General features: G+C 45.8%; 1 protein-coding gene across 1 annotated transcript in view; it reads right to left on the reverse strand.

Moving 5' to 3' along the window:
• Window positions 1-237: 237 nt before the first annotated feature.
• The window catches only part of SLC6A7 (solute carrier family 6 member 7), a 39,699-nt gene continuing 25,046 nt past the window's right edge, over window positions 238-14,890 (reverse strand). The window contains exons 7-14 of the mRNA XM_056851943.1: window positions 10,163-10,266; window positions 9,116-9,240; window positions 7,762-7,874; window positions 7,356-7,487; window positions 6,026-6,125; window positions 4,755-4,855; window positions 2,985-3,152; window positions 238-524 (exon numbers count right to left, since the gene is read on the reverse strand). Of these exons, the coding sequence (XP_056707921.1) occupies window positions 312-524; window positions 2,985-3,152; window positions 4,755-4,855; window positions 6,026-6,125; window positions 7,356-7,487; window positions 7,762-7,874; window positions 9,116-9,240; window positions 10,163-10,266 (1,056 nt within the window). The 3' untranslated portion in view covers window positions 238-311. The remainder of the gene's footprint in view (window positions 525-2,984; window positions 3,153-4,754; window positions 4,856-6,025; window positions 6,126-7,355; window positions 7,488-7,761; window positions 7,875-9,115; window positions 9,241-10,162; window positions 10,267-14,890) is intronic.

Raw genomic sequence — 14,890 nt, forward strand, 5'->3', positions numbered from 1 at the left:
AAGGAAATCTGCTTACAGAGATGTGGGGGAAAAGCGCAACATGGATGGGTCCAAGTACTCTCTACAAGACACTGGAGCATTAACACAGAGATTCATTGCACATTTTCTCGCCACACTGAACAGTAACCTCAACAACACTAGGATTCCCAGCAGAGTTCACTGCTGGTGAGATGCTGAATGATCAGCAGCATTTCATCACATCTGGAAAGAGACTGTTGAGTGACCTGAAACGCCAAAGTGCAACTCTGTATGAAAGTTCAGGGGTCTTCTCCCCACGTTCTCTTCACCTTCTACCTCAGTGTTGTTTGGATTCACATCATGGAGTCCTCTTCATCCTCTTCGATCTCTCTATCCACCTCCATGGCTATATTCTCATAGCTGGTTATTCCCCCATATTTTCGCATATGGACCATCAAAGGCTTAGGAGACTGGCTGCCTGCCAAGGTGGCCACATACATGCCAGTTCTATTTTCCTCCAGAGAAGGGCCCCAATCCATGGTTGGCCTGCTAGCTTGCTGTATTCTCTGCAAGGAAAAACAAACAAACATTACAGATAGCATGGAGGGGGGGGGAATCCAATAGCGCTTCAGCAGTTGGAAATCCCAAAGAAATATTTCCAGTTGCACAGCCACACATGAGCTAAGCTGAATCCACTGTTTATTACTTTCTGCCTTCGAAAACAGCCCACAAGGAGGTGGCCTGGATTCATCAGGGATCCTAGTCAATCTAAAACCAGACCACAGCAGCTATTTTAGTCACATCAAGCCCCAAGAGAGGGAGAACAAACTAAAATTCTCTGTAGTCAAAAAGGGCAAGAGTCCAGTAGCACCTTAACACGGCTACCCACTTTGAAATAAAATTCTCTGATAATTCATCATTAATGAAGCCACTGGTGGTCTACAGTAACCTCACCACTCCAGTTTTTACATAATCTTTCTTTCAAAAAACCTGCTCCCTGTGGCCTCAGCTGTATGATCAGCTATTGCCCGTTCTTCAATTCTGCCTCATGTGGAATCCTAAGAAAAGTGGCCTTTATGTTACAACAGCACTTTATCCACAACTTGAACTCAGCACCCATATACACTCTGCAAAATAAGGAGCAATATCTATTCTGGGTCCCCCCCCCCCCCAAGTAAATGGTTTTGCTGGACTTTGCTGTGGTTCCTCAGATCATCAATTTGATTCTAGAAGCTAAAGATTTCAAGTCTTACAATGCACACATGCACCACTAGAGGCCACTGTCTGTTACAGGAAAATAGACTGAAACATGACATGAGCACTAAATGCCAGTGATTTAACATAGTGGAGGGTTTTGTTCTTAATGATGAGCATCTGCAAAACCAGGATCACAAAGACTGAAGAAAAAATGAACACTTTATTGGATTGCAAAAAAGTCTCTGCTTTCTGCATTTATCTCTATGGCTATGAAATCCTCAGACAAGGCTTCTATTCCCAAATGGCTAACAGAAAAGGAAGTGACTACTAAGGCTGGGGGCCACACATTAGACAGACTGTGATCAAAGGGTCGTAAGAACGAATCTTTCTCAATCCAGGTTTTAATTATGCCAGGTGAACCCAAAAGACCAATTAAGGGCTGCCAATTTCTGTTTTCAAAATTCTCACAGCATCAGTTATGTGCCTTTTAATTGTAAAGAGGGCTTCCCTTGTGCCCCTAAGGAGGACAAAGACAACATAATGCCACTGAACAGAAATTTTCCTTCATCATAAGAACCAGCAGCTTAAAAACTGCTACTTGAGGCATAATGCCTCCAAGTGTGATTAGAATTTCCCCCCTCTGACAGGAGGCATTGTTTAAAAGATTTTCATTTAAGGCATTGAATAGCCCAGACTAGGCTGAGCTTGTCAGAACCTGGCTGCTAAGCAGGGTTAGCTCCTTACGACCCACTTCAGTCAACATCCTGGCTGTACCAACTGAACACTTTTCAAGGGCAACCCTATATACAGTGCATTGCAGTAATTTAATCTAGATGTAACCAGGACATTATAATGTTATTGCATTGTAGCAAACTATCACTATTTACCAAAAAAAAAAAAAAACACCCCATAAAAAGCCCTCAGATGTTTGAGGGGGAGACTGGTGACAAAATTGCTAGATGGCTGAGGCAAGAAAAATGGCACTGGGCCTTCCAAAATGCATATTTTCCTGTCTACATGGTTTGCAAAGGCACTTCAGTAATCTTTCCAAAAAGATCATATCAAATTTGATTTTGGGAACTCTGCAGCACAGCAGGAGAAACCCACGAAAATGGATGATTAGAGGATAGCATTGTGGATGCTCCCCAAATAAATCTACTCCAGATTGGATGCCAAACCAGAGCAAAACTTCCATGTGGAAGCAGCTGGTGCTAATTGTAGTAAACAAATGAATAACGGAAAGGGAAATAGATCTCTTCAAGGAGGACACCTTTCAGGAAACACAGTGGAGAGCTAGGATTTGATTGGCTGTTTGTCCTTGACATATGTCACTGTGTGCTGGGAAATGCCGGTCTCCCTTTCACATTCGATGTACCTGTCTTCCCTGCAACATTGGTATACCCACAGCAGACATACCCACAGCAGACTGCCACATAAAGTATAAGGAACACATATGTTGCAGAAACCAACAAAAATTAATTTGACTTATCTTTGTCCCAGGAGAAAGCAAAGAAAAATGTTGTAAAGAAAGAAAACCACATTCTGGGGATCAGTATAGAAGCTGTTAAAATGCAGGGGTGTCAAACCTAAGGCCCGAGGGCTGGATCCGGCCCCTTTAGAGCTCTTATCCGACCCGCAAGCCAACCAAGGCAAAAAACACCCCCATGCTTAGTCTGGGCTGGCAAGGCATGGCCCAGCCCGACCAAGTGACATTTATGTCATATCTGGCCCTTGTAACAATTGAGTTTGACACCCTGTGTTAGAGAAAGGATATGGGACAGAAATACCTCTTCTACAATAACCTGCTGAATCTCCTCTCCGCTGCTTACCTGCCAGAGTGTCCCTTCTTCTTGGAGCACAGCAAAAACCATCCCCATGGGAATCATCAAGCAGGAGAATACTCCCATCAAGATGCCCAGGACCTCGGACCAATATGGGAATCGATAGGTTCCATACACTGAGGGTTGGTACTTGATTATGCTATACACGAGAAGAGCCTGAAAGAACATGAGAAAACACATCTGCACCAGGTCTTTCCCCCTCCATTTTAACACTATTGTGATCAATCAGTTGTAGGGGATTTTGCCCTAGAGGTTTAGCCTTAGGGGTATTCTTCACGGAGATTTGCTGCTGTTTCGACGCTGATTTGTGTCGGAGTAAAATTTTGGTTATTCACTGGAGATCCGTATTTCCCCCCACTGAGCAAAATAAGCCACATTAAAAGAGAGGCAATCCAAACCACTTTTGAGAAGATTTTTCCTGTGGACGCATTTTTTGTTGCTCCGATGCCCATGAAAAAATGTTTGCTTCGCTCCCCGGGACGTCTCCTTTCTCCTCCCCCAAGAACGGTGATTGGCTGGGGGAGTTTCGCGCTCGGACAAGAATACCGCCCCTTTTGCTGCCTGCCTGCCTAAAATCCTGGCATTTCTCTTCCTCCATCCGCCCACGCACGCCTTCCCCGCCCCTCGCCCGGGATGGGCCTTGGAGCTGGGCCCACACCTCCAAGCCCAGGGGGACGTCGGACGGATGGCTCCAGGGGGAGACCGGTGGGGCCACGCCATGTGCTCCTCGTGCGCTGGGGGTGGTGGTGGTGGCAGCTCAGTCTAGGGCAGCTGGACCCGTGGGGGGGATGTTCAAGGAAAGGGGCTGTTGGCCCCTCTGTCCCAGAGGGAAGGGGGGATTTTTGAGAATTCAGATGGGAAAAATGTGCATCCTGAGAGCGGAAAACCCAAGGCAAAGCTCCCTTCCATCACTCTTCTGAAGAGTGGCGGCCAGCCTGCTCTTATCTCCCTCCTCTCTCTCGATGCACTGTGGCCGGATCATGGCCGGCGCGCAATCCAGGGGCCTTCTTTCCTCTCCCCCCCCCCCACCTACCATCCACACTGGCTGGAACGGGGCTGGCGCACAAGCTAGGAGCCCTCCTGTCTCTCACGATGCAATGTGGCCGGATCATGGCCGGCGCGAAAGCCTGGGGCCTTCTTTCCTCTCCCCCCACCGCCATTCCCACTTTCAGCTAAACACTTCTCTGGGCACATGGATTCCCTGCCCCCCCCCCAATCCTGTCTATCATTAAAGGGCAATGGGTTCCACACCTATAGAAAATAGAGGGAAGCTTTGAGGAAAGCGCTGCCTTCCCCCCCCCCCAATTTGGAATCTGACTGTTCCAAAAGCAGAACAGAGCGAGGGTGGAAGAAAAATGGAGGAGACCAGAGGGGCTGGTGCTTGTTTTTCGCACTGGGGCTGGTGAACCGCACGAGGTAATCTGCTGGGCGGAGTTGGGGCGGAGCTGGGGGCAGGCATAAACAATGAGCCTGTTGGAAGGGGAGGCCTCCTGCAAAAGGGACAGACCAAACCGTTGTCAAATACAGCGTACTTTGTTCCCATGAAAAACCAAAACTACAGATAATTGACGGGGATAAATCGCGGCCATGAAAAAAACATTTAAATCGTGTTTTTTTTTTGTTCGTAGCAAAACAGAAGCAAAATCTACTGTGAAAAATGCCCCTTAGTGTTACAGGAAGTAAGATAAAACTGTAGGAAGCAAAATGGGGAAAGGGCAAGTGAAACTGGAAAATTATTCAGAAGAACTTGTATAGTACCATCATTGTTACTGGGGACAGGAACAACCAGCAACCTCTGTAATATATCCCAGGTTTGAAGCCCAGCATCATGTGAATATCTCGGCAAAACCTCTTTATGCCTACAGAAAACAGAATAATGCATAAGAAATAGGTCAGCACACAAAAGAAAGAAAAAGAAATAGGTCAGCACATCAGCTGCTCAATACAAACTTTTAGTTCTTAGGGTGCATATACGTGTAGTAACCCCCACCCCACCAACAAACTAAGGGTTGCAACACAGTTGTGTTTAGTGAGCTGAGTCTGTCTCCCTCTCCCTGCATAGTTCGGGTGGGCTGTCTTCCTTTTTAATTTTTAAAACACTGTATATATGTTTAGAAGAAGAAGAGTTGGTTTTTATATGCCGACTTACTCCACCACTTAAGGCAGAATCAAACCGGCTTAGCAATCACCTTCCTTTCCCCTCCCCATAACAGACACCCCAAGAAGTAGGCAGGGCTGAGTGATTGTGACTAGCCCAAGGTCCCCCAGCAGGCTTCATGTGTAGGAATAGGGAAACAAATCCAGTTCACCAGATTAGCCTCTGCTGCTCATATGGAGGAGTGGGGAATCAAACTCAGTTCTCCAGATCAGAGTCCACCGCTCCAAATCACCACTCTTAACCAATGCACCATGCTGGTCTCAAATTGTTTATCAAATTAAACAATTATTTTTTAAAAGTATGTGTAGAAACGAGGAAGAACTGTGCATCATGTGAACCCCACCTGCACTCCAAAGTAGTAGAGTTACAGTACATTCCTAAGGAGAGTTACTCCAGTCTAAGCCCATTCATTTCAATGGGCTTAGACTGGAGTAACTCTCCTTAGGAATGCAGTGTTAGACATTTACTTTCTCATTGAGGATTAGTTCAGCATGCCAGAAGCCAGTGGAAAACTAACTGATGTAGATTTCAGTGCATACAAATGCCGTGTACGACATCTTTTTAATGTCACAAGCTACCTAAGGGGCACAATCTTTTTAACATAAGGACACAATCCTCCTAACTTTACTTTTTCTCCAAATACTCCAACTTGATAAAAAAAAAAAACACAAAGCCCCCAAACCCTTTGTGTAGTAGCATGAAAGCATGAGTTGGTGCAATAAAATATTTACTTTCAACCAATCCCAAGTGCACCCTGAGAAAGAATAATATGTCATGGACTCTGGAAGTCTGTGCTTCTCTGAGTCCCCCAGCTCACTTTTAAAAATCACATGGCACCACAACATACAGCAATCCACGTCTCTTGCCTTACCATATACACGTGTAACTGCCAAGCAGGTAGTAATGACTACCACCATGAGTCCAAAACCAGCACTGTAGTCATCCAGCAGAACTAGCCAATACATCCCACCCTGGAGAGAAGAAGCAATCAGTGGCCCAACTACTTCCCAAGATATGAAAGCTAGGATGGCACAATAAAGAAATTCAGGGAATACACTTTTGCCTTTCTCGGTGAGCTTACTTGGTCCAAGACATAAGAACATAAGAAAGGCCATGCTGGATCATCAGACCAAGGTCAATCAAGTCCATCAGTCTGTTCATACAGTAGCCAACCAGGTGCCTCTAGAAAGCCCACAAACATGACTGCAGCAGCACCATCCTGCCTGTGTTCCACAGCACCCAATATAATAGGCAACATCCTAACCTACAGACCAGTGGTAATAACCTGAATACTTGGACAGCATAACCACTACAGCTATGCCCTCTGGTATGCCCTCCAGGCATCTTCATGGGCTCATCCTAGCAGGAGACACAGGCAATATGAGTTACCGGATCAATCAAAGCTTAGGCTTATCCACCTAGTGGAACATATGTTGGTTCTAAATTGGACAAGTGCTCACACATTAATATAATTTTAATATTTCATATATCGGTTTTAATTTTATGCAATTATTTTTGATACAATCAAATTATATTGGAGACATAAGTCAGTGATCTGTTCTAATCACTAACAGCCCATTCCTGAGCTTTTGGCGGCCTGGGGTCGGTGGTGAGGAGGCACCACTGCAGTGCCCCCTAAGCCGTTCCACGGCTGCCAAAAACTCAAAAAAAGCCTTTTTAAGGCTTTTTCCAAGCTTTCGCCTTTTTTCTTTTTAAATGGGGCTTTTCACCCCATTGAGAATAGTGAGGCTGCGCGCTCTTCTCCCCACCAGCATACCCGGGGCAAAAAAGGACAGGAGGCTGCCTACAGGCAGCCCAGCCCCCTGGAATGCCCCAGGAATGTCCTCGGGATACTGGAACACCCCCCTCCCCAGAATGCCAGACCAGGCCTTTATGCCAGTGGGACCAGCATCCGGGCCTCCCCGCTGGCGTTGGGGCCACTTATGGCAGCATAAGTAGCCCAGACGCTGGTGTGGGGACCCCAACACCAGTGCAGCCCCTTTCTGGCCTCCTGAGGACTTTAATCAGAAATCAGGAATGCTCTGTAAGTCTTCCTTTATGTAGTTTACTGGCTACAATGGGGACTCTTAATCAGTTTTCCCTTTTAGCTCCTTTATCTACTTTACCACCCATTTCCCCTGAAAATCCTCAACTGAACGGCCACCCCAAAGCTTCAGTCTCTAATGGTCCACCTTACTTACCTCTGTTGTGAGAATGAGTCCCATGAGGAACATCACAACACAAATGATGCCTGATAAAAAAGCCTTCTTTGGTCGCAGATAATACGGGAATTCATCTGTCACGGCAGTAACAATGGTCTCTAGAAAGGCAAACTGCAGGCAAATAATAACAGAAGGGCAGTTCAGTTACAATGCGCTTTCATTTGAAGTAGAGTTGCCAACCTCTAGGTGATCTCCCAGAACTACAACTGATTTTGAGACTGAAATGGCTGCTTTGGAAGGTGGACTCTATGGCATTATACCACGCTGAGCCCCCCTCCCCAAACCATGCCCTCCCCAAATCTCCAGGAATTTCTAAACTCAGAGCTGGCCACTAATTTTAAGGCACACCGTTAAAGTGATCATTCACAGCAAACAACATCCTTACCTGGCTGTCCAGGCCCAGAGTTAACAGCATGAAGAAAAAAAGGAAAGACCAGAAAGGAGAGAGAGGAAGCATCGTCATGGCCTGTGGGTATACCACAAATGCCAAGCCTGGACCTAGAAAACAGGCCAAGAATAAGGAAAGCAACAGGAGCAGGATTACACAGCTGCAGTCAAGGAGAGGCAATGCAATAATGGACCCAGAGACTTAGGAGAAGTTTAGGAAAAGAGCAGGCTCAGAAGAAGAAAGAATAGAATGGTTTAGGCATAAATGGATGGAGTATACCAAAGTGGGCCTGATGATGGACAAAGGCACACTGCCTACCTGAAACATAAAGAAGGGAGTTCTGGAAATGCAGTGTGAAGCCCCACAAACACTACATGCTTGTGCATGCTTTCCTGGCTATCATTGCTTGGTAGTTGAGGTTCATAAGGCTGGTAAACAACTGAGATCACCACCCTGCCATGTCTTTCAGCAGCTCCAGCAGTTGCTTTGTGGCACCTTTGCAGCAGTTGTGAACTGAATCATCAGTCTCACCAGACACAGAGTGCTTTCAGTTTCACTACCATTAGTCTGAGAGGGGTCAAAGCTGAGAGAAACTGGGTCCCAAATCATAACATTGAGAAAGGCTTGTGTTCTTTACACATTTTAAGTTTAACTGCATCATATACGCAAAAGAGTATATAATGCTGGTCTCATTGTACAATGCTACCCAGTAAGCATTCTTCACCCCCTTGAGTAACATTTAATTTGTCCCCAGTTGTGCCAGCCAAGCCAGAGCTTGCTTGTGGGCAACATGGGTACCACTTTAAGTGCTTTTCACTACAGTCCTAAACAGTTACACCCTTTTCAGCTCATTTACTTTAATGAATGTAGAAGGCTGTGATTCTGCTTAGGAATACACTGCTACTGTATAATATTTTGCTGCCCAATTTGTTTCTATTTAATAACAGTTCTATTTAATAACAGTTTACAGTACAGGAGCAAGCGGGTTTCCTTTGCTGCCAGTGATTTATTTAGTAGCTTGAAAAAAATATTAACTTGGGCCAGTGGCTAATTAGGAGCCCCTCTTGTGACTCTCCCTTGGAATATCTGTTCCATTACACCTCTCCCTGTCACAGCTTTCCAAACCAGGCATAAGAGAGGAGCAATTGAACATTTATAAAATGCCTGGAAAACAGCCAGCAAAGCTACTCAATCAGTGCAAAATTTCTTTTTTCTTCATGTGAATTTCAAAAAGAATTTGCAAGACAATCTCATTCTACAGTTCAGAACACATAATAAGAGGTGAAATAACACACCTATGGAACATGTACTTGCACAAAGGAGGGATGGTGGTAGGTGTTTGGAGCCTTACCTGCTTTGGCCACTTGGTCAACAGGGACACCAAGTTCTTGGGACATATAGCCCAAAACTGAGAAGATGGCAAAGCCGGCCAAAATGCTGGTGATGGCATTGCCCAAGGTGACTATAAATGTATCCCTGTAGAATAAAAAGTGCAGGAGTTGAATCTCTAGCATGGTAAAAATATAATGAGAATTTGAGATATCAGAGAACATCAGGAAATGCATATAGAAATAAAGAATGACCGTCCACAATCAAAATCTCCTATATAGTTTTTGTGCTAGCTATCCATACTGAGAGTGAGTATGAGTTTTCCTACCCTAATTAAAATTGCACTGCTATGTTGGACTTAGATGTAGGAGGAGATATCAACAGAGTTTCTGCCCACAGAGGAAACAGGAATGTGTCTTTGGTGAATCAAGGGAAATGGAAACATCTATGGGACATCTATGTAGTCTGATTTGAGTCCCATGATGAGTGATATTCTGAGACTTCTTGAGTAGAGAAGAGCCATCAGTGAGAAAGTAATGCCAGATTTTAACTCAACTGGTGTATGTATGTGTGTGAGGTAGGTTATTACTCACTTGGACGATGAATGCTAAGCTTCCCTATTACTAGTATTTACATATTTAAGTGAAACATGCTCAGTGATAACATGTTGGTTACTGGCATTTGGTAGGTACTATTAGTCAGCACATTTAGGCAAAATTCAGTATTTTTACCATGACCATCTGTTACTCAACAGGCATTGCCAAAGAAAGTGGAGCTAGGAGAAGCATGGATGTACCTAGAGAAGTCCCTCTTCACTGAATATGTAATTCTCTCTGTTCTATTCTTGTTATTCATTTTACAAAGTTTGTGTTTCTATTTGTCTTTTAACAGTTTCACTGTGTCTCCTTCCTCCTACTACATGAATAATACTTATTTAAAAATAAATATTGTTCCATTTGCTGCACTGTGCAGCTTCTGTTCAGAGAAAAGGGAATATTACTGAGAACACAGATCAGGAACCACCTCTTTGTGTTCCACCTCCATAAAATGTTATACTGAAAATATGTACCTGTAAATATTCTGGTGGAAGGTGTTGTATGAAGCAAAGGTAAGCAGTCCCCCAAATCCCACCCCAAGAGAGTAGAAGATCTGCAAAGCTGCTTCAATCCACACCTGAAATGAAGTTGAGAACAAGATAGCAAGAAAGTCTATGGAAATTCAGGAAAGTCAAGACTGCTGTGAAGAAGGAAGTTCTTCTCTAGTTCACATATGCAAGACTGTGTTCTTGTTGTCTCAGAAGAAAGTGAAGAGTTCTTCAGAATATTAAGACTGGATTTCTTTAGAGACCAGGTTAGAACCAGCGGCACTGATAGCTCCTAGATCCTAATGGTGGGCTTCCCTTGCACACAACACTCTGTTTCTAACTTTTCATTTAAAAGGAGAACATTGCCAAACATCACCCTGGTTATTCTCTTTACATTCCCTCTCCTGAAATTAAGTGGTTCTGGTTCACTCTGGAAGTGGCCAGCGTGGGGAAAGGGTAAAACTGAAGGAATGGTCAATTGACACTCTACCACCAATAATGACACAATCCAAAGGCTTTTCTTGCTCTTTCAGTGGCCACTAACTCAAAGGGGAAAAACAGAATGGTTCGTTGCTAACACTGGAATCTCAAGCAGAGTTACACTTTCTAAGAACATCAGTGGCCTTACATGAGTGTAACTCTGCTTAGGATGGAGCTGCGAATCTGGGCTTTCATTTCAGGGCTGTGCATTCATTTCTAAGCTAATGACAAAATGAACCTAATTAATTCCTTAGATTCACTCGTTTAATGAAAATGTATGGAAATAACAATGAATGAGCAAATGTCATTTGTTTCACTCATTTCCTGGTATATTGCTTCTAATTGCCCATAAAAGGGAACATTTCTTCCATCTGTTTGAAATTGGCAGAGGCGATCTCTTCTGAAAGACATGCACCCCTAAGATTTTCATCCAAACTGGATGTAAAACAAAGGGGTGATGAGCATAAATGTATTTTGCCTTTAATTGCCTATAAAACTGGGACATTTTCTCCAATAGTTCTTGAATCTGGAATCAGGATCTCTTGAATGAGTAGTACAGTCCCTACAAATGTCATCCAAATTGGATGCAAAACAGAGAAATTGCAGCCAGAAATGCTTCCTGTTGAAACCAAAGGAAAATGACTGTAATGATGGAAACAAATTGGAACAAGAAATTTATTTAATGAAAACTAATGTTACTTTGGAAATAAAACTGGAAAAAAATCCATTTGCACATCCCTATTTTGTCCACAACTCAGACTATTTCCAGCTGTGGAAGCATTTGTACTTGTTCGCATGTTGTTCCATCCAGAACACATGTTACATTAAGCATACAGTTGACATTTTTGGTAGTAGCCCAGTATTTAATTCCCTGGTCTACAATGACTGGAACAATCTACTCATGTCCAGCATCCCATCTTCCACTAGGGTGAAGAGAGGAAAAACATATGCCAAGATCTCAAAACAAGATAAGTTGTACATAAGAAAATAAGAACATAGAAGAGTCCTGCTTCATCAGACCAGTAGTCCATCTAGTCCAGCTAACCAGTTGCCCTAGTGGGCCAACATGCCATAGAGGCCAAGGCCTTCCTGTGATGCTACCTCCCAGCACTGGTATTCAGAGTCTAATTGCCTCATTATATGGAGGTTCTCTTTATACGGAGGTTTATACGGAGTGACATTATCATTGAGCTTTTCACTACAACCCAACAATCTTTTTCAACTTCATTCTCAGCCAGTTTAGAACCATCACCATATATTTAATGTTCGGATTTTTTGTTCCTGTATGCATCACCTTACACTTACCTACACTGAACTTTAATTGCCACATTATTGCCCCCTAACCAAAGTTAGAAAGATCCTCTTGTACCTCTTTACAATCTGCCTTGTTTCACCATGCTGAATAATATGGTATAATACGCAAACTTGGCTGCTACATTGCTCATCTCCAATTCCAAATCATTTATGAATAAATTAAATAGCACTGACCCCAATACCAATCTTTGTGGGACCCAATTGCTTACCTCCCTTCATTCCAAGAACTGTCCCTCTGCTTGCCATTTAACCAATTTTCAATCCATAAAGGGCCCCTTCCTCTTATCCCAAGACTGCTAAGCTTACTCAGGAGTAGGGCTGTCAAAAAAAAAATTCGGTACAGTTCGGATTCGGCCGAATTTGACCCTTGTGGGGTCGGTACGTGCCGAAGTCCGAACTCCCCCGCTTCGGATCCCCGGTAATTCGGGGGGATCCGGAGTTCGGGGGAAAATTCGGCCGAAGCGCGCCTTCAGGGATTCCCTGAAGGCGCGCGGGGGCCCTTTAAACTGATCTGAGCCTCCCAGCTGGGAGGGCAAATCAGTTTAAAGGGCAGCCCGCCCCCCTTCAGCGGGCTCTGCTGAAGGGGGGCGGACTGCCCTTTAAACTCATCTGTGCCTCCCGGCCGGGAGGCACAGATGAGTTTAAAGGACAGCCGCGCCTCTCCAGCGGGCTCCGCTGGAGAGGCGCGGCTGTCGTTTAAACTCATCTGTGCCTCCCGGCCAGGAGGCGCAGATGAGTTTAAAGGACAGCCGCGCCTCTCCAGCGGGCTCCGCCTGGGGCATATGAGTTTAAATGACAGCCGCGCCTCTCCAGCGGGCTCCCCTGAAGGGGGGCGGGCTGTCCTTTAAACTCATCTGCGCCTCCCAGCCGGGAGGCGCAGATGAGTTTAAATGACAGCCCACCTCCCTTCAGCGGGCTCCCCTGAAGGGGGGCGGGCTGTCCTTTAAACTGATCTGCGCCTCCCGGCCAGGAGGCACAGATGAGTTTAAATGACAGCCCGCCTCCCTTCAGCGGGCTCCCCTGAAGGGGGGCGGGCTGTCATTTAAACTCATCTGTGCCTTCCGGCCGGGAGGCGCAGATGAGTTTAAATGACAGCCCGCCTCCCTTCAGGGGAGCCCGCTGAAGGGAGGCGGGCTGCCCTTTAAACTGATCTGAGCCTCCCAGCTGGGAGGCGCAGATCAGTTTAAAGGGCAGCCCGCGCCTTTCAGCGGGCTCCCCTGAAGGGGGGGGCGAATTGGCCGAATTTATTCGCGAACTCCCGAACTCGCTGAATTCGGCCCCCCCGGTTGCCCGCCAGATTTGAGTTCGGATCCGTCCGAACTGAAAATCACCGAATCAGGGGAAATTCGGTTGATTTTCAGTTCGGACCGAACCGAATTGACAGCCCTACTCAGGAGTCTTTGATGAGTTATCTTGTCAGAAGCCTCTGAGAAGTCCAAGTACATATTGCCTATGTCAGGGGTCGGCAAACTCATTAGTCAAAAGAGCCAAATATCAACAGTACAGTGACTGAGATTTCTTTGAGAGCCAAATTTCTTACTTAAAAACTATATAGGTAGGTACACTGTTTATTAACTGAATAAACTTTAATTAAAGTTTTAAGTCTTAATTAAACTATAGGTACACTGAATAACACTTGATATCATACTTAATAACAATCTTATTTATTGATAAAAATTAAGTAAGGTATCCATAAAATTAAATCATGAAAATGACTGACAAACACTTAATGTGAACAATGGCCTTGCATCTCCTTGGAAAGTTTGGGTAAGTCAGGTTTGTATGTTGTTGTTTTTAATTTTAGGCACTATTCCAGGTTCTCATCAATAAGACGACTTCTCAATTTACTCTTGATAAGGTTCATGCTTGAAAAAGATTGTTCGCATGAATATGTTGAACAGAAAAGGGAAAGAACAGCAAACGCTAGTTTTTTCAACTGATCATATGACTCACTTGAAGAAGAATACTTCTAAAAACAAGCTTTGCAAAGTATTATTATCCTAATATGGTGGATAGTGGTGCTGAGGATGAAAGAACATAAGAACCTAAGAAAGGCCAGGCTGGATCAGACCAAGGCCCATCAAGTCCAGCAGTCTGTTCACACAGTGGCCAACCAGGTGCCTCTAGGAAGCCCACAAACAAGACTGCAGCAGCAGCACTGTCCTGCCTGTGCCCCAAAGAACCTAACAGGCCTGCTCCTCTGATCCTGGACTACATGACCCCAAATGACTATTGAGGGCAGCCACCCTAGAAAAGAGAGCAGGCTTTCCAGGGCTGGGTGGGCGGGGGCATAGTTTGCGAGGGACATAATTCACAGCAGCTCCCACGTGAGAGAAAAAACAAACTCGTTTGGTGCTTCTCAGTTCAGAGTAAAGGTGGCTTAGAGGGGGACACAAAATAAATATATTAAACTCCCCCCCTGGGGGGGTGAAGAAAGCAGCAGGACCAGCAGCACTTGGGTGCCGCCGAGGAAGCCGATGGGCTGCAGATTCAGGGCAGGCAGGCGGGCGCCCGATCAAGGCGGCTTGGCTGGAGGAGCCCCCCCCCCGGCTGGGGAAGCCACCCTCCGTGGAGGCAAGCAGGCAGGGCCGCACACCCAGGCGGCTTCCATGGGGGGGGAAGGAGAGTCCCCCAACGGCCCCTTCCTCCCTCCCTCCCTTGAGGCCACGGCGCCAGCCCCCTCCCCGCTGCCAGGGGCAGCCTGGGCACGGCCTTGGGCCCGCTCTGCAGCCCTAGGGGCAAGAGTGGCCATACCGAAACAGAGGCCTGCCGGCTGGGCCCTGAGCCGGGCCCGCCCCTCTCGGCTGAAGGTGTGGCGGCGGCTCCGACGCCCCCTCCCTGCCGGGGACCCCTTGGCCCGCGCAGGGATTTCGCATGCTCCACAGCCGCCGCCACTGGCGGGCAGGCCAGGCAACGTGG

The sequence above is a fragment of the Euleptes europaea genome, chromosome 1 (genome assembly GCF_029931775.1).
Source record: "Euleptes europaea isolate rEulEur1 chromosome 1, rEulEur1.hap1, whole genome shotgun sequence".
NCBI lineage: Eukaryota > Metazoa > Chordata > Lepidosauria > Squamata > Sphaerodactylidae > Euleptes > Euleptes europaea.